The 26,368-nt window shown below is 41.8% G+C and overlaps 1 protein-coding gene across 1 annotated transcript in view; it reads right to left on the minus strand.

Moving 5' to 3' along the window:
• LOC109403142 (protein O-mannosyl-transferase Tmtc3) overlaps positions 1 to 26,368 on the minus strand; it is an 804,586-nt gene that overhangs the window by 745,917 nt on the left and 32,301 nt on the right. The window contains exon 2 of the mRNA XM_029875707.2: positions 19,387 to 20,004. Within this exon, the coding sequence (XP_029731567.2) occupies positions 19,387 to 19,572 (186 nt within the window). The 5' untranslated portion in view covers positions 19,573 to 20,004. The remainder of the gene's footprint in view (positions 1 to 19,386; positions 20,005 to 26,368) is intronic.

Here is a 26,368-nt window from a genome sequence, read left to right on the forward strand (position 1 = left end):
TATAATAGTATTGTACTGTAAAATTTTGATAAAAATCGGAGCAGTATTGGTAGTTCTATAATCAAAGTTGTGCTTTACTGACCTTAAATTTCCAAAAATTTACTATGGAGCGCCTTTGTACAAAATTTTAAAAAGGTAGGGCGATGGTTTTATCTATATATCAACCAATACTCAATCGATTTTGATGAAAATTTTATGGTATAAGCTACATATAATGTAGCATCACTGGTCCAAAAATCAGCTGTTTTAGCGTACGCAGTCTAAAGTTATGAATAAAATTGTGTGACCAAATTTTGACCGTATCACCCTTTATTAGCTGAACATTGGTTGGTTAATGGTATCAGTGGCTGAATACAATGATAGCTGAATATTAGTCTGAAGTATGGCGTGTTCAACCTCTTTAATCAGCAACACAAGGAGGGCTGAATATCAAGTTGAATCTATTTTTTTCCCTCTCCGTTTCTGGCTCAGACCTCTTGGTCCATAAAGTAATAGAATATTATTCATCTGTGTAATCAGCTTTAAAACAGACATAAACTTGAAGATATAATCATCTGTTGTTCAACCTTTAATCAAATAAATCTTTTTGCAGCTGACCCAAACGATGTTTTCGTAGAGTCTTCAGCCTTAAAACAGGCTTAGTTCAACTTAGATTCTTGATATTTCAGACACAACAAGTTTTCAAGAATGTGTATACAATTGGGGGCCATCCATAAACAACGAGGGGAGGGGGTGGTATGAACGAAAGACCACGCGGGGGAGGGGGTTCGCAATCTCCCAAAAAATGACCACGTGGTTTATGGACAGCCTCTGATGTGCGGTGTAGATACTATGATAAGTAACTACAAATCAAGAGGTCCGATTTCAATTCCCAGTTTTCCCAAAAATCAATATATACATTCCTAAACATCTCTTCTGGAAAAAAGAAAGCTGTAAATAGAAGACCATGCTTATAAAATGTTTTTTTTTTTTAATTTTCATCAAAATAATTAAACTTTATTTATGGCTGATTAAGCGCATATTAAGCCTTAAATTAGCGTTTCAATGAACTTCAAAACAGCTAAAGGTAGAACAAAATCATCAAAATTAGATGTTTAGGAGCTGAATAAAGGAATGTACCATTTGTAATCAGCTTTTGTTCAAATAAGGCCTGCTTTAAAATAGTTGAAACAAGGTTTGTAAAGTATCAAATTGTTACCTAGGTAAATCGAATATATAGACAATGTTGTAGCGCACCTTAATTGGAGTATGTTGGTTCACACTGCGATAAAAATTCTGTAATTTCCGTCAAGATTGATCATGCGCATTCGAATAAAAAGATGTCCTATGAGCACTTCTACGGTTATGAAATGGAGTAACCTCAAGACGATGTCCTGGATGAATCATTCTTGGAGAAATTGCAAAGCTTCAAGATGAATTTCTGGAGCAATCACAGCGGAAATTACCGGGACAATCTCAGCAGGCGCTTCTTAAGGAACTCCAGCAAAAATTCCTAGAGAAACCCTTAGATAAATCCGTGGAAAAATACCAAGAAGACCAATGGAAAGACCCATGAAGAAATTTAGAGCGACCATGCAAAGCCATAAGAAAAAAATCTGGAGAAATTATAGCAAGCATTCCTAGGAAAACCCTTGGAGGAATCCCAAAGGAATATCAGTAGAAATTTCTAAAGGAATTCCAAGAGCGATTTCTGAGGATAGCCTTGGAGAGATCCCTAGACAAATCACGGGAGGAACTTTTGGATGAATTCCAATAGGCATTCATAGAGAGACTATAGAAGGACTTCTTGGGAAATCACAGGAAGAAATACCTCTGGTATCCTGAGACGATTATCTTGAGGAATCCAAGGTGGCATTCTTATAGGAATTCCAAGATGAATTTTCTGGAAAAATCTATCGATAAATCATCTGGCAAATGACACATACCTCCTAGAAAAGTTACAGCAAGAACTTCTGCAACAATCCCAGGAAGCGTTACCGTGAGAACCTTAAGGAGAATTTCTGATGGGATCCTAAGAAATATCTTTGAAGGACCACCTGTAGGAATTTCTGGAGCAGCCCCGAGAGCGGTTCTTAGACCGGTGCTCTGAGAAATCTAAGGAGAAACTACAGGAGGGATTTTGATTTGCAAAATTAGAAGAATCACTTCAAGAATTTCTAAGGAAACCCTAGGATCCAAGATGAATAACAGTAGACATTTTTCTAGAGGAGTTTCAGGAGTAATTTCTGAAGAGATCCTGAAGAAAAACTCACACTAGGAATTTGTAGTGAAATTCCTAGAGGACCTGTTGGACTTCCTAGAGTAATCAACGGAGGAAAAACTTTAAGAATCTTAGGTGAATTTTCTGTAAAAATCCCGGCAGGAATTCTTGGAAGAAATAGAGATGAATTTTCTGGACAAATCGTAGGGAAAATCACTTTGGAAAATGACTGATACCACCTAGAAGAAGCACAGAAAAATCTTCTGGAGGAACCCCCGAAGACATTACTGTGAGAATGTCAACGGAAATGTCTGGAGGAATCCATAGAGATATCAGTGGAGTATCGTCAGTAGTAATTACTGGATGAGTCCCAAAAAGGATTCCAAGAGGAGTGCTTGGAAAAAACTCTGGAGGAATGACAGCGAGGGGTTTTTGCAAAATTTCCTAGACAAATTTTGTTAGAAATTCTGAGGAAATCCCAGAAGGCATTACTGAGAGAATTACATGAATTCCTGAAAAAAAAATCTCAACCATAATTGCGCTACGCATTGCTGCAAGAACATCTAGATGAATCTGGAAAACTTGAAATTAAAAAAAAAAAGAGTGTGTCAATTATTTGAGAATTATAGATAAAAGTCGCGTTCTCCTGAGATTCGAACCTGCGATTCTGTGTATGTTAGGCCGAAGCTTCAACCAACTTAACCGATTAATATCGTATTCCATTAGTGTTGCCAACTAAGAATCATTTCTTCTGAATTAATTGAATCTCTGTGGAGACCTCCAACAATTATTCATGTTAGCGAAAGTTTTTTTCTTTCAAGTAATCCTGATTCTTGAGTGATTAGATAGTTATGTATATTAGCAGTGTTGCAAGCTAGTGAAAGCTTGGGCTGCAAAACGGTGAGTCGATAAGGAGAGCATCCAATATAGCTCTGGTCCTCACAAGTTCCTACCTCATGCTTCCACGGGTCAAGCGATGACAAAGACCGCCAGCTAAGAGTTGTGTGCTTAGCTGGTAGTGCAGCCTGGGCACTGTTGTCCTTCTGACTTCAGCTAGATTGAGGAGGTACGATCCGAGTGTCTGTTCACCAAGGAGGTGCGGCTCAAACAGCGTCTGTTCTGGCATCCAGCGGCTGAGTAAGAAACGCTGCACCACGCCCAGCTAGATCCAAGGTGGTAGCCCCATCAGCGTGGTCGTCCCAGTGTTGGTTGGGACGTTAAACAGAACTGGCACGATGGCCCTCCGGCGAGACAGGAGTGTTGGCGTAGGCCCAATAAGCCACCCGTAAAAATCCCCATTGCGAATAACATAGGAGAAAATACGACTCGATACAATCCGCAAAGACCCACGCGACGAAATAAGGACTACGATTGGAAACTTGGAACATGGAATTGCAAGTCACTAGGTTTCGCAGGATGTGACAGGATAATCTACGACGAACTACATCCCCGCAACTTCGACATCGTGGCGTTGCAGGAACTTTGTTGGACTGGACAGAAAGTGTGGAAAAGCGGGCATCGAGCGGCTACCTTCTACCAAAGCTGTGGCACCACCAATGAACTGGGAACAGGATTTATAGTGTTGGGCAAGATGCGACAACGTGTGATCGGGTGGCAGCCGATCAACGCAAGGATGTGCATGTTGAGAGTTAAGGGCCGTTTCTTCAACTACAGCATCATCAACGTCCACTGCCCACACGAAGGGAGACCCGATGACGAGAAAGAAGCGTTCTACGCGCAATTAGAGCAAACATACGATGGTTGCTCGCCGCGTGACGTGAAAATCGTTGTCGGCGACATGAACGCGCAGGTAGGAAGGGAGGAAATGTACAGACCGGTAATCGGGCGAAACAGCCTGCACGCCGTATCGAATGATAACGGCCAGCGATGCGTAAACTTTGCAGCCTCCCGTGGTATGGTAGTCCGAAGCACCTTCTTCCCCCGCAAAGATATCCACAAAGCCACCTGGAGATCACCCGACCATCAAACAGAAAACCAAATCGACCACGTTCTAATCGACGGTAAATTCTTCTCAGATATAACCAACGTCCGCACATACCGCCAGGCTTGACAGAAACTCCCTCGCGAGAAAATGAGGAGCGATTTCGGCGATTTTCTGAGGAGTGAAAATAAAACTCAGAAATCACAACGCACACCCTCAACAGCACCGAGTGCGAGCTTGCCGCGCAGCGAGGAGTTCGTCCAACACTCATAATTACTTGTTGTGTTTCTCACGTCCACTCACACTCAAAAAGCTCTCGCGAGTTCCACTCCCATACAAAGAAAGACTCTGGAGGCGAAAATCGCACTCAAAAACCCGAAATAATCATAGACTCATTTTTCGTTCCCCTCTTCCTCGCTCAGTTTTTATTGCCTCTCTGTTTGGGGTTCGTTCGCTCCCTCGCGACGAGGCAAAAGCAAAACACCGCTCTAGAGCATGTTGCAAAACTCTTTTGATTCCGAGGAGGATTATCAAGCCTGCATACCGCAGTGCGAATATAGATTCGGATCACTACTTAGTCGCTGTATGCATGCGCTCAAAACTTTCGACAGTTATCACCACGCGTCGAAGTCGAACGCCGCGGCTCAACATCGAGCAACTTCGTAACGTAGAAGTGGCTCAAGACTACGCGCAGCAGTTAGCAGTGGCCCTACCAACGGAAGAGCAGCTTGGCGCAGCTACACTTGAAGATGGCTGGAGGGACATCCGATCCGCCATAGGTAGTACCTCGGCTACAGCACTAGGTTTCGCGGCTCCGAATCACAGAAACGACTGGTACGACGGCGAATGTGAACAGTTGAAAAACGAGAAGAATGCAGCATGGGCGAGAATGCTGCAACACCGTACGAGAGCGAATGAGGCACGTTACAAACAGGCGCGGAACAGGCAGAACTCAGTCTTCCGGATGAAGAAGCGCCAGCAGGAAGAACGAGATCGCGAAGCGATGGAAGAGCTGTACCGCGCTAAGGACACACGAAAGTTCTACGAGAAGCTGAACCGCTCGCGCAGAGGCTTTGTGCCACAAGCCGACATGTGCCGAGATAATCACGGGAATATTCTCACGAGCGAGCGTGAGGTGGTCGAGAGGTGGCGGCAGCATTACGATGAGCACCTCAATGGCGACGTTGCAAGTAGCGAAGGTGGCGTGGTAACAGATCTAGGAGTATGTGCACAGGACGAAAGACTTCCGGCCCCTGACCTTCAAGAGATTGAGGAGGAGGTTGGCCGGTTGAAAAACAACAAAGCCGCTGGAGCAGATCAACTACCAAGCGAGCTTCTAAAATACGGTGGAGAAGCACTGGTGAGAGCACTACACTGGGTCATTACCAAGATTTGGGAGGAGGAAGTATTACCGGAGGAATGGATGGAAGGTATCGTGTGTCCCATCTACAAAAAGGGCGACAAGTTGGATTGCGGGAACTACCGCGCGATCACACTACTGAGCGCTGCCTACAAGATACTCTCTCAAATTTTATGCCGCCGTCTATCACCGATTGCAAGAGAGTTCGTGGGGCAATATCAGGCTGGATTTATGGGTGAACGCGCTACAACGGACCAGATGTTCGCCATCCGCCAGGTGTTGCAGAAATGCCGCGAATACAACGTGCCCACACATCACTTGTTCATCGATTTCAAATCGGCGTATGATACAATCGATCGAGAACAGCTATGGCAGATTATGCACGAATACGGATTCCCGGATAAACTGATACGATTGATCAAGGCGATGATGGATCGAGTGATGTGCGTAGTTCGAGTATCAGGGACACTCTCAAGTCCCTTCGAATCTCGCAGAGGGTTACGGCAAGGTGATGGTCTTTCGTGCTTGCTGTTCAACATTGCTTTGGAGGGTGTAATAAGAAGAGCGGGGATAAACACGAGTGGGACGATTTTCACGAAGTCCGTTCAGCTGCTTGGTTTCGCCGATGATATTGATATTATTGCTCGTAAATTTGAGACGATGGCGGAAACGTACATCCGACTAAAGAGTGAAGCCAGGCGAATCGGATTAGTCATTAATGTGTCGAAAACAAAGTACATGATGGCAAAGGGCTCCAGGGAGGAATCACCGCGCCCGCCACCCCGAATTCATATCGACGGTGATGAAATCGAGGCGGTTGAAGAATTCGTGTACTTGGGCTCACTGGTGACCGCCGACAACGACACCAGCAGAGAAATTCAGAGGCGCATTGTGGCAGGAAATCGTTCTTACTTTGGACTCCGCAGAACTCTACGATCGAATAAAGTTCGCCGTAACACGAAGTTAACCATCTACAAAACGCTGATTAGACCGGTCGTCCTCTATGGGCACGAAACATGGACCCTACGTGCAGAGGACCAACGTGCCCTTGGAGTTTTCGAACGGAAGGTGTTGCGTACCATCTACGGCGGATTGCAGATGGAAGACGGGACTTGGAGAAGGCGAATGAACCACGAGCTGCATCAGCTGCTGAGAGAACCAACCATCGTCCATACCGCGAAACTCGGGAGGCTACGGTGGGCGGGTCACGTCATCAGGATGTCGGATAGCAACCCGACTAAAATGGTTCTCGAGAGTCATCCGATCGGTACAAGAAGACGTGGAGCGCAGCGAGCTAGGTGGGTCGACCAAGTGGAGGACGATCTGCGGACCCTACGCAGAGTGCGGAACTGGAGACAAACAGCCATGGACCGAGTGGAATGGAGGCGGCTACTATGTACAGCAGAGGCCACCCCGGCCTTAGCCTGACCGGTAAGGTAAGTAAGCTAGTGAAAGAAACTAAATATTACGGGTACAACCGCAATTGTTTTTAGTTGGAAAAGCATCAAGAATCACTATATACATAAAATACTGGATGAAACTGTGTGCTCAGCTAAAACCAGGTCAACTTATGAATGTTTGTTTTGTAATGAATCCTGATTGTAAGGATAGTTTTATGGTATTCCAGAAGGGTTGCCAGCTACTGAAATAAATCACCTTGAATGTGGAGACATTGATCGCGTATTCAAGCATGCAGATTGTTCAAAATAGCTATCTAAATGTGAAGCCAGTGTGAATATGTGAACCAACAAAACCAGTTTATTTCTGTAACTAGGCGGCAACACTGATTGCCGAAGTTTCGCATGTTCTACCCAAATCCTAAATAATCAATTATTTCTACCGGATTGTAGAATTAGCTCTAAGTTAAAATACACATTAGTAAAAACAAAGTAAAAATCAACATGATTAACTGCAGTGTTGCCAGCTTTTGAAATGGTATGGTTTTATGGAATACTTCCATGCTAGATAACATTTGAAACCAATGCAAAGGAGGATATACAGGGGATGGCCAGAATGTTTGGGATAGGCAGGTATCAGAATAGTGGCTCAAGTGGCAGTGGGATAGGCAACTTTTTTTTCTCTCACAAAAAAGTTCAACAAGGTATAACTTTTCATAGAGCGCATCAAAAAATCTCAAATTTTGACTGTTTGTCAACCTATAATGTGTGCATCATTGGTACAAATTTGGGCTTGATTGATTAATATTTCGCAAAGTTAGAACCGTTCGGGTAAAACACTATTTTTCAAACAACTCATTTTTGAGGTGTCATATTTCGGAAACCAGTGAACCGAATTGAATGAAATTTTGAACGTACTTTAACAATATGTAAATGCTTCACAAGCTATTAAAACATATGTACTTTTTAAACATTGAAAAAAAAATATCATGGATTGACATTTTTTGATTTTTCTCGAAAAAATGTGATTTTTTTACATTAATGTCAAGAAATTTTAGTGTTGATATCCAAAGATTTTCCACTCCTGTTCTTAAGTTATCCCTAATCAGATATATTAGAGCCTATTAAGATTGAAGGAAGAACACATTTAGTAATTTTTGTGTGGTACTGTAAATTTAACTTATTTTCCTCTATATGGGTAAAAATTTCAACCCGGTATAGCTTGATTCGCCGGGAGAAAATATTACATTTTATAACGTTGTATTAAGTATCAATATATTGTTGATAAACGTTATAAAATTCATTGAATTCGGTTCACTGGTTTCCGAGATATAACAGTTCAAAAAAATAGTTGTCTTAAATAATAGTGTTTTAGCCAAACGGTTCCAACTTCGCAAAAAATTAACTAATCGAGCCCAAATTTGTACCAATGATGCACATATAATAGGTTGACAAACAGTCAAAATTTGAGATTTTTTATGCACTCTATGAAAAGTTACAGCATGTTGAATTTTTTTGTGGGAGAAAAAAGTTGCCTATCCCAAACATTCTGGCCATCCCCTGTATTTCCGATTAGTGAATGGCTACACACATATTTTAACCAAGAAATTCCCCTCTGTCACCCCTACGTACCACCAGCAGTCGCGGAAATCCTGACGGAAAACTCACCCGTATGTGGTGTGCTGGAACTCCAGAGATAACTCTTCCCACCTACGACGACGACGACGACCGGGAACCATCGGTGGGCGACGAATGCGGGGAAAATTTTTTTTATTTCGGTGGTTGGTAGGTAGATAGGTACCATATCAAACTTGGAGGCAAGCGTAATGAAGTTATTTTCGCGCTCCCCATAGGGATCGGTGGTATGGTGGGAAGCCATGGGGAATGAAGATGGAAGACACTCGCGGGCAATGGAGAGGGCGCACAACGGGTTGAAGTTGAAGGCGAGATTGTTCAGTTCAGTGAACATTTCTGCGGAGTGGGGGGTTTCCCAGCTCCCCGACGACGACGACGACGCCGTCGTGAATATATGTATGGGATGGAGGCGAAAGTAAAACGCGTGACGTATGCTGATTCCATTTTTCATTTTTGGATGGGGGGGGGAGAGCCGACCAAGATGGGTAGACGAGAGGTGAAATGGCAAATATTTTCACTCTGAGGTTGTTTGATGGGGGAAGAAGTAACAAGCACTTTTTCATGGGCTGTTACAGGGATATAAATACGATCAATTCAGCTTACCGAGCTTTATTCGGGGTGAATCTTAAAAAATCGTCCGAAGGATTTCGGTGGCAGCGGAAAGTAACAATGTTGGAAGCTTATATATTACTAAGATTGAAATATGCAGTGAGAAGCCTGAGTGAAATATGTAGATTGTAAAGTTTTGTGGACGGTAAGGTGAAACAAGAATCACTATAGCTTATTTCACAAGAGATGTTAAAGCATTTTGTTATTCGAATTTCAAGCGAAGTGCTATACTTATACTAGCATGAAAAGTTCTTCCCAATTGTAAAATGTTCCATGAGCACTTCCTCTGTAAATCATCAGTAAATCGTCAGACGCAACGTTCGAAGGCAGTTCATCCTCAACAGTCAAATCAAGAACCGGATGGACGAGATAAGAAATAATTTATTTCCGGATAACATTAGACAGCTATATGATCATTCCAGGCCCTTCTTGGAAGTGGCCAAGTAAAACACCCCCACACCATGATATTGCCACCTCCATGCTTCATTGTCTTCTGAATATTCTTGTCAACCAGTTTCTCGCCAGGTTTTGTCCAAACTCTTGTTCGCTGCTTATGCCCAAACAGCTCAAATTTACTCTCGTCACTCCAAAGAACCTGTTTCATGAACTCCAATGGCTTGTCGACGTATTTTCGGTCAAATTTTAGACGTTTGATTCTGCAGAAAACAAAGTCCATTCAAACTTGAAATTAAATATAAAGTAAACAAACCTGTTAACATTCCGAATCAGTGGACGTCGTTGAGCGAAACTATTTTTATATCCCAGCTCTTGTAGCCTCCTTCGTACAGTTCGTTCAGAGATATTCAAATCTGCATTTTCTCGGATGACTCGAGCAAACGGGTTTCTAGCAATTTCCCGAGAAATACGGCGATCATCGCTGGTTGTCGTCTTCCGCTTCCTTCCTCTGCCAGTTTGGTCGGCCACGCTTCCAAGTTTCTCGAACTTTTTGAGTATTTTACGCACTGCTGCCTCACTTATTTGGTATCTTCGACCAATTTCTCTGTTTGGGAGGCCTTCCTGGCTGTTTTTAACGATAAGTTTACGGATTTCTACAGAAATTTGCTTTTTTTGCCATCCCGATAGATTGAAAACTGCACAAGTGAAAGTAAATAAACAACAAATGGTTTGTTTTGATGTTTGCATGTCTGTTGGGGGATAGGAAACAACGCACCTGCAATATTCCAGGGAGAACCACTGAGTTTTCTTCAGTGTGTACTTTATTTTGTTCATATATTTTTAAGATTATTTCAGGCCAACCATGTCTAAAGGTCCTATCTGCAGAAGAGAGGCACTCTTTGGTTTCCCTCTCTTTCGTTAATATCTCAGCTGTTTATTTTTATTATGACTTTCCCCTTGCATTGAACGATGATCAAAATAGTCGTCTTTTGATTTGAACTGCATAAATAGTTGAAAAGGGGGCCCATATAGCCGAGGCGGTAAACGCACGGGTATTCAGCATGACCATGCTGAGGGTGACAGGTTCGATTCCCGGTCAGTCCAGGATCTTTTCGTAATGGAAATTTCCTTGACTTCCTTGGGCATAGAGTATCTTCGTGCCTGCCACACGATATACGCATGCAAAATGGTCATTGGCAGAGGAAGCTCTCAGTTAATAACTGTGGAAGTGCTCATAGAACACTAAGCTGAGAAGCAGGCTTTGTCCCAATGAGGACGATACGCCAAGAATAGAAGAGGAGAGGAAATAGTTGAAAAGTGTACCATTACATTGCAATAATTGAAAGAGAAAGTGAACGAAAAGAGCCTCTCAAATGCAGATAGGATATATTGAAATGTTTGGCCTGATTTCCATTTTTTCAAACTTTATAAGCATGTTAGAGATAAGTCGACGCAAGTTTTGATTAGTATGACGAATACCACACAATATGTTCGAACATGTTTAATTTGCATAACTAACACTTTAAAAGTTATTGAATGTTGAGCATTCTGACAGCGTGTGCGTACTTTATTTTGTCCAGTACTGTACATCGCAGCGCAGAAATAAAGCCGGTCAAAGAACGGACAACTTTAAAGCTATGTGCTGCTACTATTTTTGTACACCTGCTCATCCGAGCGCGCTGGTAACATAGTTTTTTAATAAATTTATGTTAGGGTAGATAAAGTAAATTTAAATAAAACACATTCCTTCTGGAAAATAGCATGATAGTTCCTGTTAAATTTCGATAAAAAAAAATCTTGAGATACTTTTTTTGACCAAATCCTATGGAAATTCCTAGGTAAGAATTTCTCAGAAAATATTTCTGAAAATTTACAAGTAATTACTCCCACAATTCTTTCAGTGTATTTCCAGGAAATCCCCACATCATTTTTTTCTTAAATCTCTTCGGTCATTATTTCGGACAGATCCTGTGCAATTTCGGAAATTTGCAATCGAAATTGCTGAAGAAAGAAACTATGGAAGGATTTTCCGATTTCCGAAACAATTGTTGATGGAATTTTTGGACAAATTTGTGGATCAAACGAGTTCTCAAAGGAATTTCCGAAGAAATGTCCTAATAAACTTCTTAGAAATTAAAAAAAAAAATGTCGAAACATTTTCTGAAAGTCGTCTGAAAAACTTCCAAGGGAAATTCCAAAGGAGCTACGAATTTCCAAGCTAATTTTCAAAACAGTTCCTGATGAAACGGCGAAGCTTTTCAAGGAGCAAACCCTTTTTCCCATGATCCTCCAAATCACGTATTCGCAGCTTCTCTGCAAAATCAAGGAATTGATTCTGCTCTACTGGATATAAGAAGATTGCCTTGCTGGTTTTTTTTTCGATATTTTAGATTCTTCCAAAGATTTTGATTTCCACTCCAAAGATTTGTTCAGGAATTCCACGTAAATGTCCAATAATTACTTCAGGGGCTCATAAAAAAACCTGCTGGAATGCAGAGATTGTTGCATTAATCATTTCAGTGATTCAGTGATTCCACCAGAGATTACCTCCGCATTTTCTCCAGATATTCCTCCACAGAAACTTTTTGACTGCGTAAGAGGCTGACACTGAAATTGATCGGAACTTCACACAAAAGTTCCACCAATCAGTGTTGCTTCCCCCAGGGGTTTTTTTCAGAAGTTCGTCCACAGATTTCTCCAGCAATACGTTTGGAAAATCCCCCAAGAATTTGTTTTGAGGATTTCTCCAGGAACTTTGCTACAAATCCTTCAGTATTTTTTTTTTTTTTCTAGGAATTTCATCCAGGGTGTCTCCTCCCAAGAAGCTAGGCCAGGTTTTTGCTGTAGGAAGTTCTTAAAAAATTCTTCCAAGTATTCGTTCTGACGTTTTCCTGGATTATGTCTCTGACATCCTTCCTAAGATTAAAACAAAAGTGCTTCTTAAGATTTCTATCCAGATTCTATTGAACCTTTTTTTCATTTCTTTCAGGATTTTTTTTTTTTTTGAAATTTCTGCTGGGATAACATGTGAAATCCTATTGAGAAGATATTATTATCTCCCGTGATCTGCTTGAAATTGCCTGGATTTCTTCAGGAGTCTCAGTAAATGATTTCTGTAAAAGTTCCTTCATAGAGTTTTTCAGAACTTTTTCGAAAAATTTAATTGCAAATTCTTGGGATCGTTTTAGACATTCGCGCCAGAATTTTTCCAAAAATTCTCTAAGAAATTTCATCAATGATTCTTGCCGAAACTGTTCTTGCAGTTCCATCGGAATGTCTGGTTTCTAAAGACATTGAAGACTGTAGAATTTATTTCTTCTGGGATTTTTTAAAAAGTCTTCCAGAAATTCTTGGAATTTTTTAGAGGAATTCCAGGACAAAGAATCCTTAAGCCATTTCTGAAGTTTTCTCTTGATCAACTTGCCTTGATCATGAATGCTTAGGAGAATACCTGAAGATAAACCATAAGATGCTTTTTTACTTCTCTGAAAAAAATGTTGAGAAGTTTCTGGAAGAACTTTAATTTTAATTTATTTCACCATGTTCAGCTCAGAGCTGTACAGACTGAATAAGCTTTAGTGAATTACCATGTACAATTTTTAAAACTATCTATACTCTGGTTAAAATCAAACGTAAATCTAAACTATTCAGCAGTATGAAACACCTTTCCAGGGGATTATTCTACAAGTAATAAAAAATCTCGAGAAACTTCTGCGGCTTTTCATAGGGAAATAGCTGTAAACAATCCTGGAAAACGGTAATAAATAGATGTTAAACTAAATTCTACAGAAATTGTTGAAAGTTTTTTTTTTTTTGAAAAAGAACTCTGAATCTATCCAAAACAATGCCTGGAAAAACAATTGAAAAAAAAAGAACCTGGAGGATCTTCCGGGAGATTTTTTTTGAGAATTCCTAGAGGAGTTTTCCCTGAAGAAAAAATCCCTGAATAAATTAAGTAAAAACCGTTACCTTTGAAAAATACAAACTGAAAAGTTACTGGGAAAATCTTATTTTATAAAGAAAAATCTTGGTGAAATGTATGGAAGAATACCCGAATATTTATGAAAACATTCTCCTGGAATTGCTTCTCTTGAAGAAACGTTTGGAGAAACTCCTAGAGAAATCCCAGGAGAAATTCATGAAAAAACTTCAGGAAAAATTTTGCCAATATTTCTGAAGAAATTCCTTCAGAAACGTTTGAAGAAATAATACATAAAGGAAAACATGCATGGACTTATGTAGCAATCCTTGTAAAAATATTCAATAGAATCCTCAAAGCATTCCCAGCAGGATTTTCGAAATGATTTTTTGAGGAAACAAGTGGAACAGTTTCTAGGTGAATCTTTTGAGAAATTTCTTGAGAAAAGTCATTTCGGAGAATTTTCCAGAAATCTTAAGAACAATTCATGTTAAAATAATTCTAGCAAGAATGTCCTATCCGTGATAGTTACAAGACAATTCTTGAAATGATAATGCATGGAGCGGTTTTCCCAGAATAATTAGTAAGGCACGATAATGAAGTCATTTCCTTGAGGGTGTGTCAGTATGGGCGCGCTGAAATTTGGAAACCTTGAGTAACCATCTCTGGTTTCATCATGACAGCACTGGCAACGTCTCCGTTTAAGAGAAATGATAAGCCCAAAATGCGAAACCCTACTAACAAAAGTAGCTGCAAAACAGCTTATAGAGCAAACGCTCTTGGTAGAAAGCTTGCTACAATGTTAGTTGGGAAGGTTTTTGCCTTTCTCGTACACCAACGTGTACTGAAAGGCTACATGTTCACCCAAAAAGCGAATTTTCGATAGAAGGCTCGAAGGGTCAAGTCACCTACCAATCAACTCAGTTCGACGAGATGATGTCTGTATGTGTGTATGTGTGCGTGTATGTATGTCTGTGTACCAAAAAGGTCGCTCACTTTTAAGGTACTGCCCATTGACCAATTTTTATCGGATTATAGCTCGAATCAAACCGGAGTTTTACCGCATTATTTGTTATTGAAAATGATCCAAATCGGTCGAGCCGTTCCGGAGTTGTGACCATTTCAGTGATCAGGACCACTACCGGTAGAACTGGCCGTCTATAAAACTGAACCCAGCCCCATCATGCGACTCATCAAACTATGGCAATTTTTGTAACCTTTGCTTGGTTGACGAATTTTGTGCGAAAATCAACAATGGCAGCCTAAAATTCAAGATGGAAGCCGAATATTCAAGATGGCTGCTCCAAATTCAGGATGGTGGCCGTTTAATGGAGTTTTAGGCCCTGATATCATGTAAAAAGAGCATATTTCGTATGGAAAAGATGTCCGAAGCCCAAAAATGGCGACCAGAATATCCAAGATGACGGCTCCAATTCAAGATGGCGGTAGTGTAATAATGTTTAGGCTCTAAACCTTGCAATTTGGGTCTATTTGGGGACGTTGTCCGAAATCTAGAAATGGTGACCAGAATAATCAAGATGGTGGCCTATAATCCAAGATGGCGGCACCAAATTTGAGATGGCGCCTGTTTAAAGAAGTTTGAGACTCTAAAACCATGCACTAGTATAAGTATATTTGGTATGGGGAAGAAGCCTGGAGTCCAAAAATGACGACCAGAATTTCCAAGATGCAACTTAAATCCAAACCGGAATATCCAAGATGGCGGTCTAAAATCCAAGATGGTGGCTCCAAATTCAAGATGGCGGCTGCTTAATGGAGCTTCAGGCTCTAAAACCATTAAATATGAGTATATTTGGTATAGGGAAGATGACGTGACTGCAAAAATGGCGACCAGAATATCCAAAATGGCGTTCTAAAATTCAAGATGGCGGCTCCAAATTCAAGATGTAGGCTCAAAATTAAAGATTGCGGCATAAGAGTTTAAGGCTCAAAAATCAATTTTGATTTTTTCGCAATCTGGCAGAGAGACAAAATCTTGGATGAGCCCTGTGAAATTTGAATTTTTATATTTTTAGAACTGTATTTCTACACTAATGACATATATTAATACCTTCGAAACAATTTGCCTCAGAGTACACATATCTTTTGCAGTTTGTTAAACTTTCAAAATCTTTTGTGCAATTGTGTATTTCAGAGAAAGTTCATGAGTATATAATTATAAACAATATTCAATATTTTGCAAAAGTTGAGGAACGCAAACCGCAGAAGTGACCACTGTTCTAATCCCATTGCAATTGTCTAATACCAGCATCCGCAATCAAGTTTCATTTTAATTAATTGACTGGCGTTATTATTTATGCATTTTTAAACGCTCACGGAAAGCTCACTACGCCGTAGTTATCATCCTTGTATTCTTCATAAGTTTGAAGACATCTCCCATCAACATGCCCACTCCCACATAGTACCACCGACTGAGCCTATCCTAATCCCTAGCATGCCAATGCGTCGGGATACATTTCGAGCTGATCCCGAAATTGCTTCCAGCCTATTTGGCAGCTGGCTCGGCTGCCAGAATGCTATGTGTATGAATCCCGTTCGAAAGCTACCCCTACAGCAACCTAGTCAGTTAGCCGTAGGCCTTCATCAACATCAACCAACGTTCCAAATCCGGGCCGAGCGGGGCTGGCTGGCTGGCTCTCTAGAACCAATTTTATGAATTATGTATTCTGACAAGTCGTCGTCGTCGCTCGTCGGTCGTCAGTATGTGAGGCACGCCTCTCCAGCTTCCAGCTCTCCATCCATCCCACCTCGTGTAAACTTTTTCCGGAAAAGATCCTCTCGCTGGCAGCCCCGGGGATCAGGACGGACGGGCGGCGACCGAAGCAGATTTGGTATCGGAATTTTGGCAGCTGCCGAGTGCCGGTCAATCGACACACACGCACCCCCAGATTCGAAGCGAGAGCTTTCGGACTCACACATTCGGATTCGCTTTTCTGGCTGGCTGGGGACTGACGACGATGGAACTCATAGTCAAACAAAGCTCTCCTCCGGAACACAGAAGGGGTTGGAATGGGATTTGGTTTTATTTTGTATTTTATTCGAACTGAATTCCAAATTAAAATATGCATGAAAATTTGAGTGCTGGGACAAGTTTTCCGGCTTCGACAACAACGAAACGGTGGCTCAGTGCAGTAGCAGCGGCAGCTTTTGGAACTTGGTCAATCACCGACCCGACGACCGGAGTCAGTCGGGCTTTAGTTCTATGACTTCCGAGGTCGGGGGAGGAGCTGATGAGGGAGACGGAATTCGCTCAGCGGGTTAGTTTCGGCTCTAATTTATTTTAATAGCAACACTAAAGCTTCTAACCAGTCACTCTCAGTGTAGTGTACGATGCTTTGGGCTGTGGATTGGTAGCCTCAGACCATCCAACGAGACTAAGCCGATGATGGTGTGACATAGTGGTGTGGTGGATGGATGGCGACTGCTTGGTGTGGTGATTATGTGACTCCGTAGGCTAGCCGGAGAGTTTCGGTTGATTTGATTTTCAGATTAGCATTGGGACTTTCTCGGCAAGGCTAATCGGATAATGGCAGGAGTCAAAGTTGACCCACGTGTGGATAACGGTGGAATGAGATATGTAGTTTGAAGGGATTTGAAGCCGGATACGATATGAATGCAAATCATGGCTCGTTAAAGCACTTTAAATTTCAAATCTCGTCTTGTTATGCAGCCAAAATCATTTGTTTGGAAAGCTTCTCGAAAAGAAGTAAAAAATATACTAATAAGCTTTCCCCAGAAAGTTTTGAAATCAATAAAGGTTTGGGAAGCTTTTCTCCCAAACCTAAGAAATATTTTCTCATGAACATGGAAGACTCAGAAAGCGCAAAATATTTCTCACAGCAATCTTGGAAAGCTTCTTTTAAGAAGCTTGGAAGGCTTCTTCAAGTAAGCTCGAAAAACTTCTTCCACGTAGCTTGGAAAGTTTCTTCGATAAAGCTTCTTCCAAGCAGCTTGGAAAGCTTCTCCCAATGAGTTTGGAAAGTTTCCCTCCAGAAACTTGGAAAGATTCTCTCAAGAAGTTAAGAAAGCTTCTCTCAAGAAGCTTGGAAAGCATCTTCCAAGAAGCTTTAAAGCATCTCCCAATAGGCTTGGAAAACTTCTCCCAAGAAGCTTGGAAAACTTCTCCCAAGAAGCTTGGAAAGCTTCTCCAAAGAAGCTTGGAAAGCTTCTCCCAAGAAGCTTGGAAAGGTTCTCCCAAGAAGCTTGGAAAGCTTCTCCCAAGAAGCTTGGAAAGCTTCTCCCAAGAAGCTTGGAAAGCTTCTCCCAAGAAGCTTGGAAAGCTTCTCCCAAGAAGCTTGGAAAGCTTCTCCCAAGAAGCTTGGAAAGCTTCTCCCAAGAAGTTTGGAAAGCTTCTCCCAAGAAGCTTGGAAAGCTTCTCCCAAGAAGCTTGGAAAGTTTCTCCCAAGAAGCTAGGAGAGCTTTTCTAAAGAAGCTTGGAAAGCTTCTCCCAAGAAGCTTGGAAAGCTTCTCCAAAGGAGCTTGAAAAGCTTCTCCCAAAAAGTTTTAAAATCTTCTCTCAGGAAGCATGGAAAGCATCTCCCAAGAAGCTTCAAAGCATCTCCCAAGAAGCTTGGAAAGTTTCTCCCAAGAAGCTAGGAGAGCTTTTCTAAAGAAGCTTGGAAAGCTTCTCCAAAGGAGCTTGAAAAGCTTCTCCCAAAAAGCTTCAAAATCTTCTCTCAGGAAGCTTGGAAAGCATCTCCCAAGAAGCTTTAAAGCATCTCCCAATAAGCTTGGAAAGCTTCTCCCAAGAAGCTTGGAAAACTTTTCCCAAGAAGCTTGGAAAGCTTCTCCCAAGAAGCATGGAAAGCTTCTCCCAAGAAGCTTGGAAAACTTCTCCCAAGAAGCTTGGAAAGCTTCTCCCAAGAAGCTTGGGAAGCTTCTCCCAAAAAGCATGGGAAGTTTCTCCCAAGAAGCTAGGAGAACTTCTTCAAAGAAGCTTGGAAAGCTTCTCCCAAGAAGCTTGGAAAGCTTCTCCCAAGAAGCTTGGAAAGCTTCTCCCAAGAAGCTTGGAAAGTTTCTTCCAAGAAGCTTGGAAAGCTTCTTCCAAGAAGCTTGGAAAGCTTCTTCCAAGAAGCTTGGAAAGCTTCTTCCAAGAAGCTTGGAAAGCTTCTTCCAAGAAGCTTGGAAAGCTTCTTCCAAGAAGCTTGGAAAGCTTCTTCCAAGAAGCTTGGAAAGCTTCTTCCAGGAAGCTTGGAAATCTTCTTCCAGGAAGCTTGGAAAGCTTCTTCCAGGAAGCTTAGAAAGCTTCTTGCAGGAAGCTTGGAAAGCTTCTTCCAGGAAGTTTGGAAAGCTTCTTCCAGGAAGTTTGGAAAGCTTCTTCCAGGAAGCTTGGAAAGCTTCTTCCAGGAAGCTTGGAAAGCTTCTTCCAGGAAGCTTGGAAAGCTTCTTCCAGGAAGCTTGGAAAACTTCTTCCAGGAAGCTTGGAAAGCTTCTTCCAGGAAGCTTGGAAAGCTTCTTCCAGGAAGCTTGGAAAGCTTCTTCCAGGAAGCTTAGAAAGCTTCTTCCAGGAAGCTTGGAAAGCTTCTTCCAGGAAGCTTGGAAAGCTTCTTCCAGGAAGCTTGGAAAGCTTCTTCCAGGAAGCTTGGAAAGCTTCTTCCAGGAAGCTTGGAAAGCTTCTTCCAGGAAGCTTGGAAAGCTTCTTCCAGGAAGCTTGGAAAGCTTCTTCCAGGAAGCTTGGAAAGCTTCTTCCAGGAAGCTTGGCAAGCTTCGTCAAGGAAGCTTTGAAAGCTTCTTCCGAAAAATACCTTCACGTTAACAACAGTTTCGACCACAAAGGAGTCAGGAACATATCGTACGATATGATGACCAGGAACATCCAATATAATCCAACAAAGATCTACGCAGTGGTCAACCATGTGATATATTATCAAAATTTGAGGAAAACAAAAAAAATACTTAAACGCTTACCTTATGCATCGGCGTTCCCCAGAAATCGTTCAGGAACACATTCTTAATCGACGAGTGTGGCCTCAGGTCCCGGTTTTCTTTGATGGCGCTGATGTCGTCGAACACGAATCCACAGTTGAGACTGTTGTGGTAGCACAGCACACAGGTCAGGGCAATCAACGCCCCGTACAGATGGGCCGACGACATTTTGACGATTTCTTCTTATTTTCCTTCGAAAAATTGTTCTACTAACACGGGCTACTTCAGCTTATTTATACACTCATCGAAGGCGCGCAAACAACATTTTTACACACTAACTTTAACCCTAACAGAGACTTTTCCCGTCGATCAAACTACGAAAGAACCAACAAAGAATTTCTTCCCCTAACACCCGACGTCGTTGTCGTGGCGTTCCTCGACGTGCCAGACCTTTTGATGGCGCCGCTGCCGCCGTTGGGACCGGAAAATTGAATTTAGCTCATAATTTGACATCGGAAAATATGCCGCACTTTTAATCCGACCGAACACGCAGGAGACCGACCGACCAACGATGGAACCGAACCGTCCGTTTTTTGCGAAAGCCTACGCCTCGTTCCGTTGTCGTCGACTTCGCTGCCGGCGCGCTCTGCGTTCTAGTATCTGTGAAAACAAAGAAGAGAAAAAGAAACACAGATCAGATTAGGTTTTTAGGATGCGTTAAATATTGATAGGTCTTTTCGGTAGTTTTTTTTTGTCGGGATTCAGACGATGAGGAACAAGCCAGATGGATCATAGCTTTGAGGCATCAACTACATTTTTTTACGGCTAATGTCTCGTCGTTTTAAAAATCTATGTAAAATTCAAATCGAGAAAACATATACAGGGGATGGCCAAAATGTTTGGGATAGGCAACTTTTTTTTTCTCTCACAAAAAAGTTCGACATGCTATAACTTTTCATAGAGCGCATCAAAAAATCTCAAATTTTGACTGTTTGTCAACCTGTTATATGTGCATCATTGGTACAAATTTGGGCTCGATTGATTAATGTTTCGCAAAGTTAGAACCGATCGGGTAAAACACTATTTGTTAGACAACTCATTTTTGAGCTGTCATATCTCGGAAACCAGTGAACCGAATTGAATAAAATTTTGATCGTACACCAACAATATACAAATGTTTCACAAACTATTAAAACATAGATACTTTTTGAACGTTGAAAAAAGTTGTCCAGGATAGACGCTTTTTGGATTTTTCTCGAAAAAATGTATTTTTTTTAAATCAATATCAATAAATTTTAGTGTTGATGTCCAAAGGTTTTCCGTTTCTGTTCTCAAGTTATTTCTATTCAGATATATTAGAGCCTATTTAGATTAAAGGAAGAATACATTTAGTAATTTTTGTGTGGTATTGTAAATCTGACTTATTTTCCCCTATATGGGTAAAAATTTCAACCCGGTATAACTTAACTCGCTGTGAGAAAATATTACATTTTATAACGTTGTATTAAGTATCAATATATTGTTGATAAACGTTAAAAAAATCATTCAATTCGGTTCACTGGTTTCCGTGATGATATGACAGCTCAAAAATGAGTTGTCTTAAAAATAGTGTTTTACCCGAACAGTTCTAACTTCGCGAAAAATTATTCAATCGAGCCCAAATTTGTACCAATGATGCAAATACATCAGGTTGATAAACAGTCAAAATTTGAGATTTTTTGATGCACTCTATGAAAAGTTACAGCATGTTGATTTTTTTTGTGTAAGAAAAAAAAGTTGCTTATCCCAAACATTTTGGCCACCCCCTGTACATTCACTTTTCATAATACTTCCCTTTGGACATAGCGTGCGGCTGTTCCTTTCCTCAGGGATTTGCCGCGTGTTCTTTTGGGCAAATGTGCTAATATGCGTGCACTAGCTCCAGCGGCACAGTGTGCAAAAAAGTGCTTACCTATACAGTTGCAAATTCATGATCTGAAATACGATGTTGAATTCGGAATAACAAGAACACGAGAGGAGCAAGACGTTCGAAGTCAAAGAACGAGTTGTAGAACGGAACAGTGGCCTCAAATTTTCCTAAAAGAAATTTAAATTTATTACGCATTTTCAAAAGATAATTTACAAAAAGAAATAAAAAACAATACTTTCGAGCTTATTTGCTTTAGAAAACTAAGTTTTTAATTAAACCAATATGATTGAAAGATCTTTGAAGTAGATTATTTAATGAACTTTCGAATGAAAGTTGAAAAGCTGCGATAAGTTTAACCATTTTCAGTTGCCAGTATAAGGCAAGCAAAGTATTGAGAATAGGATTTGGAACGACGGATATCTCCGGAGGAAAAGACTTGAATTCACAATAAACGTTTATTTTACGTCCGAACAGCTTGAGCACTTGAGAAGAACTGGCTAGGAAATTTTCTTAACAAACTATGTAACCAAGGGCGTTGCTAAGGGTTGCAACCGTTACCGATTGCCTACTTCCACACAAAGTCAAAAACATGTAAAGTTCTATTACTATGTAACGGTTGAGATTTGACCATATGGGTACACATTTTTTTTTTCACCATTTATGATCCTCTATAACTCCTTAAAAAGTTTGCATTCACGAACCTAACACCCTGTATAGTATGAACCTATTTGCTTGCTAACGTTCATAAGGTTATCAAAAAAGCCGCGCATTGCTGTGTCGCATGCATGGGTTTGGTTTACTTTTATATTTGGCCAATTCCGTTGGGACCCCCCGGTACCGGTTCGGGAACACTGCCAGTTCAGATGTGTTCTGACACTGTTTTCCTGATAACCGTTCATCAGGTTATCGAAAATGCCGCTGTTTGATGTGTCGTATGAATGAGTCATGAAAGGGGATCGACTGTGATTCGTATTATGCTAGCGGCGATTTTCGGCTTCCAGTCTCTATGTAATCATAAACGGATATTGGTTCAACACCTGACGTTTCGGTCAATATATGTGACCGAAACGTCAGGTGTTGAACCAATATCCGTTTATGATTACATAGAGACTGGAAGCCGAAAATTCTCGCTAGCATAATGAGTCATGTTCAATTTTATATTTGGCCGCTTCTGGCGGGACACCCAGAACCGGTTCCGGAACGCTACCACTTCAGATATCGTCTGATGCTGTTTTCCTGCTAACCGTTGATCAGGTTATCGAAAATGCCGCTGTTTGATGTGTCGCATGCATGGGTTTGGTTCTCTTTTATATTTGACCACTTCCGGCGGGACATCCGGAACCGGTTCCGGAACACTACCAGTTCAGATATGGTCTGATACTGTTTTCCTGCTAACCGATCATCAGGTTATCGGAAAATCTGTGGTTTAATGTGTCGCATGCATGGGTTTGGTTCCGGCGGAACATACGGAACCGGTTCCGAAACACTACCGGTTCAGATATGGTCTGATACTATTTTCATGCTAACCGTTCATCAGGTTACCGAAAATGCCGCTGTTTGATGTGTCGCATGAATGAGTTATGTTGAATTTAATATTTGGCCACTTCCGGCAGGACACCCAGAACCGGTTTCGGAACACCACCAGTTCACATATGATCTGATGCTGTTTTCCTGCTAACCGTTCATCAAGTTATCAAAAATGTCGCTGATTGATGTGTCGCATGCATGGATTTGGTTCTCTTTTATATTTTTCCACTTCCGGCGGGACATCCGGAACAGGTTCCGGAACACTACCGGTTCAGATATGGTCTGATACTATTTTCCTGCTTACCGTTCATCAGGTTAACGAAAATGCCGCTGTTTGATGTGTCACATGCATAGGTTTGGTTCTCGTTTATGTTGGCCACTTCCGGTGGGACATCCGGAACCGGTTTCAGAACACTACCGGTTCAGATATGGTCTGATACTATTTTCCTGCTTACCATTCATCAGGTTATCGGAAATGCCGTGGTTTGATGTGTCACATGCATGGGTTTGTTGCATTTTTATGTCTGGCCTCTCCTAGGGGTACCGGTCCGGAACACCTAAATGGCCATAACTCCGGAACGGCTGAACCGATCCGAACCATTTTCAATAGGAAACAATGGGACCAGATCCCCCGTCGAATGAACCATCGGTCGTTAAAATCGGTTGAGATTTAGTTCAAAAAAGTGACGTGAGTTTTTTTGTCCACATACATACACACATACACACATACGCACACACATACACACATACATGTTGCGGTTCACTGAGGGCGTAAATGGTCTTTCGAGCAACCAGTATGGCTTCCGGAAGGGGAGGTCCACCGTAGACGCTATCTTGTCGGTTACAAAAACCGCCGAGAAAGCACTCGAGCCTAAGAGGAGGGGAATTCGCTTCTGCGGGGTAGTGACTCTGGATGTAAGGAATGCATTTAATAGCGCCAGTTGGGCTGCTATTGCCGATGCGCTCTTGCGTCTGGGGATACCGGAGTACTTGTACAAGATTCTCGGAAGCTACTTTCAGAATCGCGTACTAGTATACGACACGGAGGTGGGTCGGAAGTGCTTTCACATAACCTCAGGAGTCCCGCAAGGTTCCATCCTGGGTCCGGTGTTATGGAAGGCAGACAATTAAACCTTCCATAATAAATACAAAATTTCCCATAAATAATTCAAAAAGTCCCAGTGAAGAAACAGGGCTGAAAGCAGTAATAAATAACAAAAGTTCCATAAATAAATAAAAAAATGCATAAATAATTCAAAAGTTTCAATAAATAATTGATTTTTGAGCAATTAAAAACGTCAAAAATGCAATGAATAAATCAACTGTTGCAATAAAAAAGCCATTTTTCCCACCAAATAACTTCGAATTTTCCATAAATAAATCCGATTTTTCCATAATAAATTAGAAAATTCACAATAAAAAAATATCGAATAAGCAATAAAAAATTCAAAAAATGCAATAAAAAATGACGAAATTACCCATGAAAAACAAATGCAGGAAATTATGAGACAGTGAAGTGCTGAATCGCACTTATATGACTGAAACGACTGAAAAGCTTGCGTAACTATGATTGCACTTTATCGAGCAATTGCTTGCTGTCCGAACTCGCTATCGCTCGTCGGACCTAAAAAAGGGATAACATCTATGTTTGCATTACACCGGGCAAATTCTTGGATCTGTGGTTTGCTTAGAACTGAATCGATGCAGTTACGGTGCATCGGATATCGGAAACATCGGCGGCCTTCTTGCGCCTCAGTTCCTCAATCCTCTATGCGGCTTCGCCGCATGGTCTACTTGATTTTAGGCTCAAAATGCATTTACGTTTATTGCTCATTTTTTGACATTTATTGATTATTTATTTTTTCGTTTATTGCTCTTTTTGAATTATTTATTGCTTTATCGATATTTTTTTATTGTGAATTTTCTAATTTATTATGGAAAAATCGGATTTATTTATGGAAAATTCGAAGTTATTTGGTGGGAAAAATGGCTTTTTTTATTGCAACAGTTGAATTATTCATTGCATTTTTGACGTTTTTAATTGCCCAAAAATTAATTATTTATGGAAACTTTTGATTTATTTATGCATTTTTTTATTTGTTTATGGAAATTTTGTTATATATCACTGCTTGCACCCCTGTTTCTTCACTGGGACTTTTGGAATTATTTATTAAGAATGATGACTTTCTTATGAGTCGTTTATATTTTAGCCGTTATGGAATGTCATGTACGACGAGGTGTTGAGGTTAGAGTATCCAGTGGGAGTGGTGATTGTCGGATTTGCCGACGACATTACGCTCGAAGTCTACGGTGAAACGATCGAGGAGGTAAAGTTGACTACCAACCACTCGATCAAGGTTGTGGATGCGTGGATGCGGTCCAGGAAACTGGAGCTGGCTCACCACAAGACAGAGGTGACGATTGTTAACAACCTGAAGTCGGAGCAGCAGACGGAGATCAGTGTAGGAGAGTGTACTATCCTGTCAAAGCGCTCCGTCAAACACTTGGGCGTGATGATCGTCGATAAGCTTACCTTCGGTAGCCACGTCGATTATGCCTGTAAAAGAGCCTCCACAGCTATTGCGGCACTGTCCCGGATGATGTCCAATAGCTCAGCGGTGTACGCCAGTAAGCGCAAGCTTCTGGCTAGTGTTGCTATGTCCATACTTAGGTATGGCGGCCCGGCGTGGGGTACCGCGCTAAGTACTGAATGCTACCGACGGAAGCTGGAAAGTACTTACAGGCTTATGTGTCTGAGGGTTGCAAGCGCGTACCGTACCGTGTCACACGACGCTCTGTGTGTCATTACTGGTATGGTGCCTATCAGCATTCTTATCAGTGAGGACATGGAGTGCTTCGAAATGCGCGGCACAATAGGCATACGCAAGACTGTCAGGATGGCCTCTATGGTCAAATGGCAGCGCGCGTGGGACAGTTCCACCAAAGGAAGGTGGACCCATAGGTTGATACCAAGGGTAGATAGTTGGATTAATAGGCGCCATGGGGAAGTTTCATTCTACCTGACACAGGTCCTTACAGGTCATGGTTGCTTCCGACAGTATCTACACCGTTTCGGGCATGCGGATTCTCCCGAATGCCCAGTGTGCAATGGTTTAGAGGAATCGGCGGAACACGTTTTGTTCGTGTGCCCGCGTTTTCGCACAATGCGTGACCGCATGCTTGCCACATGCGGGGAGGACACAGCTCCGGACAACTTGTTCCAGAAAATGTGAAGGGATGAGATTAGCTGGAATGCCGTTTCAACGGCTATCACCCATATCGTCTGGGAGCTACAGAGGAGGTGGCGCGTGGACTCGGAGAATGGCTAGTCCAGATATGCAGTACAAGAGGTGGTCCAGGGGTTCGAAGTCGGCTTCGTAGGTCATACCGGTGCCCTGCGGTCGAGATCGACCCTTACAGCGATTAAGTGGCCGCGGAGAGGAAGTCCCGGTAGCGGTGCTGTCGTGGCGTCGGTCTACTGGGTTGGATCCGAGTCCGCGGTTGGAAAGGGGTCCCCGGCAAGGGTCGGGGTAGGTGAGATCCTGCTGTCTGCAACCTACGGGTGCATCTGATAGGGCCTGAAGGGTA

This window comes from Aedes albopictus, chromosome 3 (assembly GCF_035046485.1).
Source record: "Aedes albopictus strain Foshan chromosome 3, AalbF5, whole genome shotgun sequence".
Classification (NCBI taxonomy): domain Eukaryota; kingdom Metazoa; phylum Arthropoda; class Insecta; order Diptera; family Culicidae; genus Aedes; species Aedes albopictus.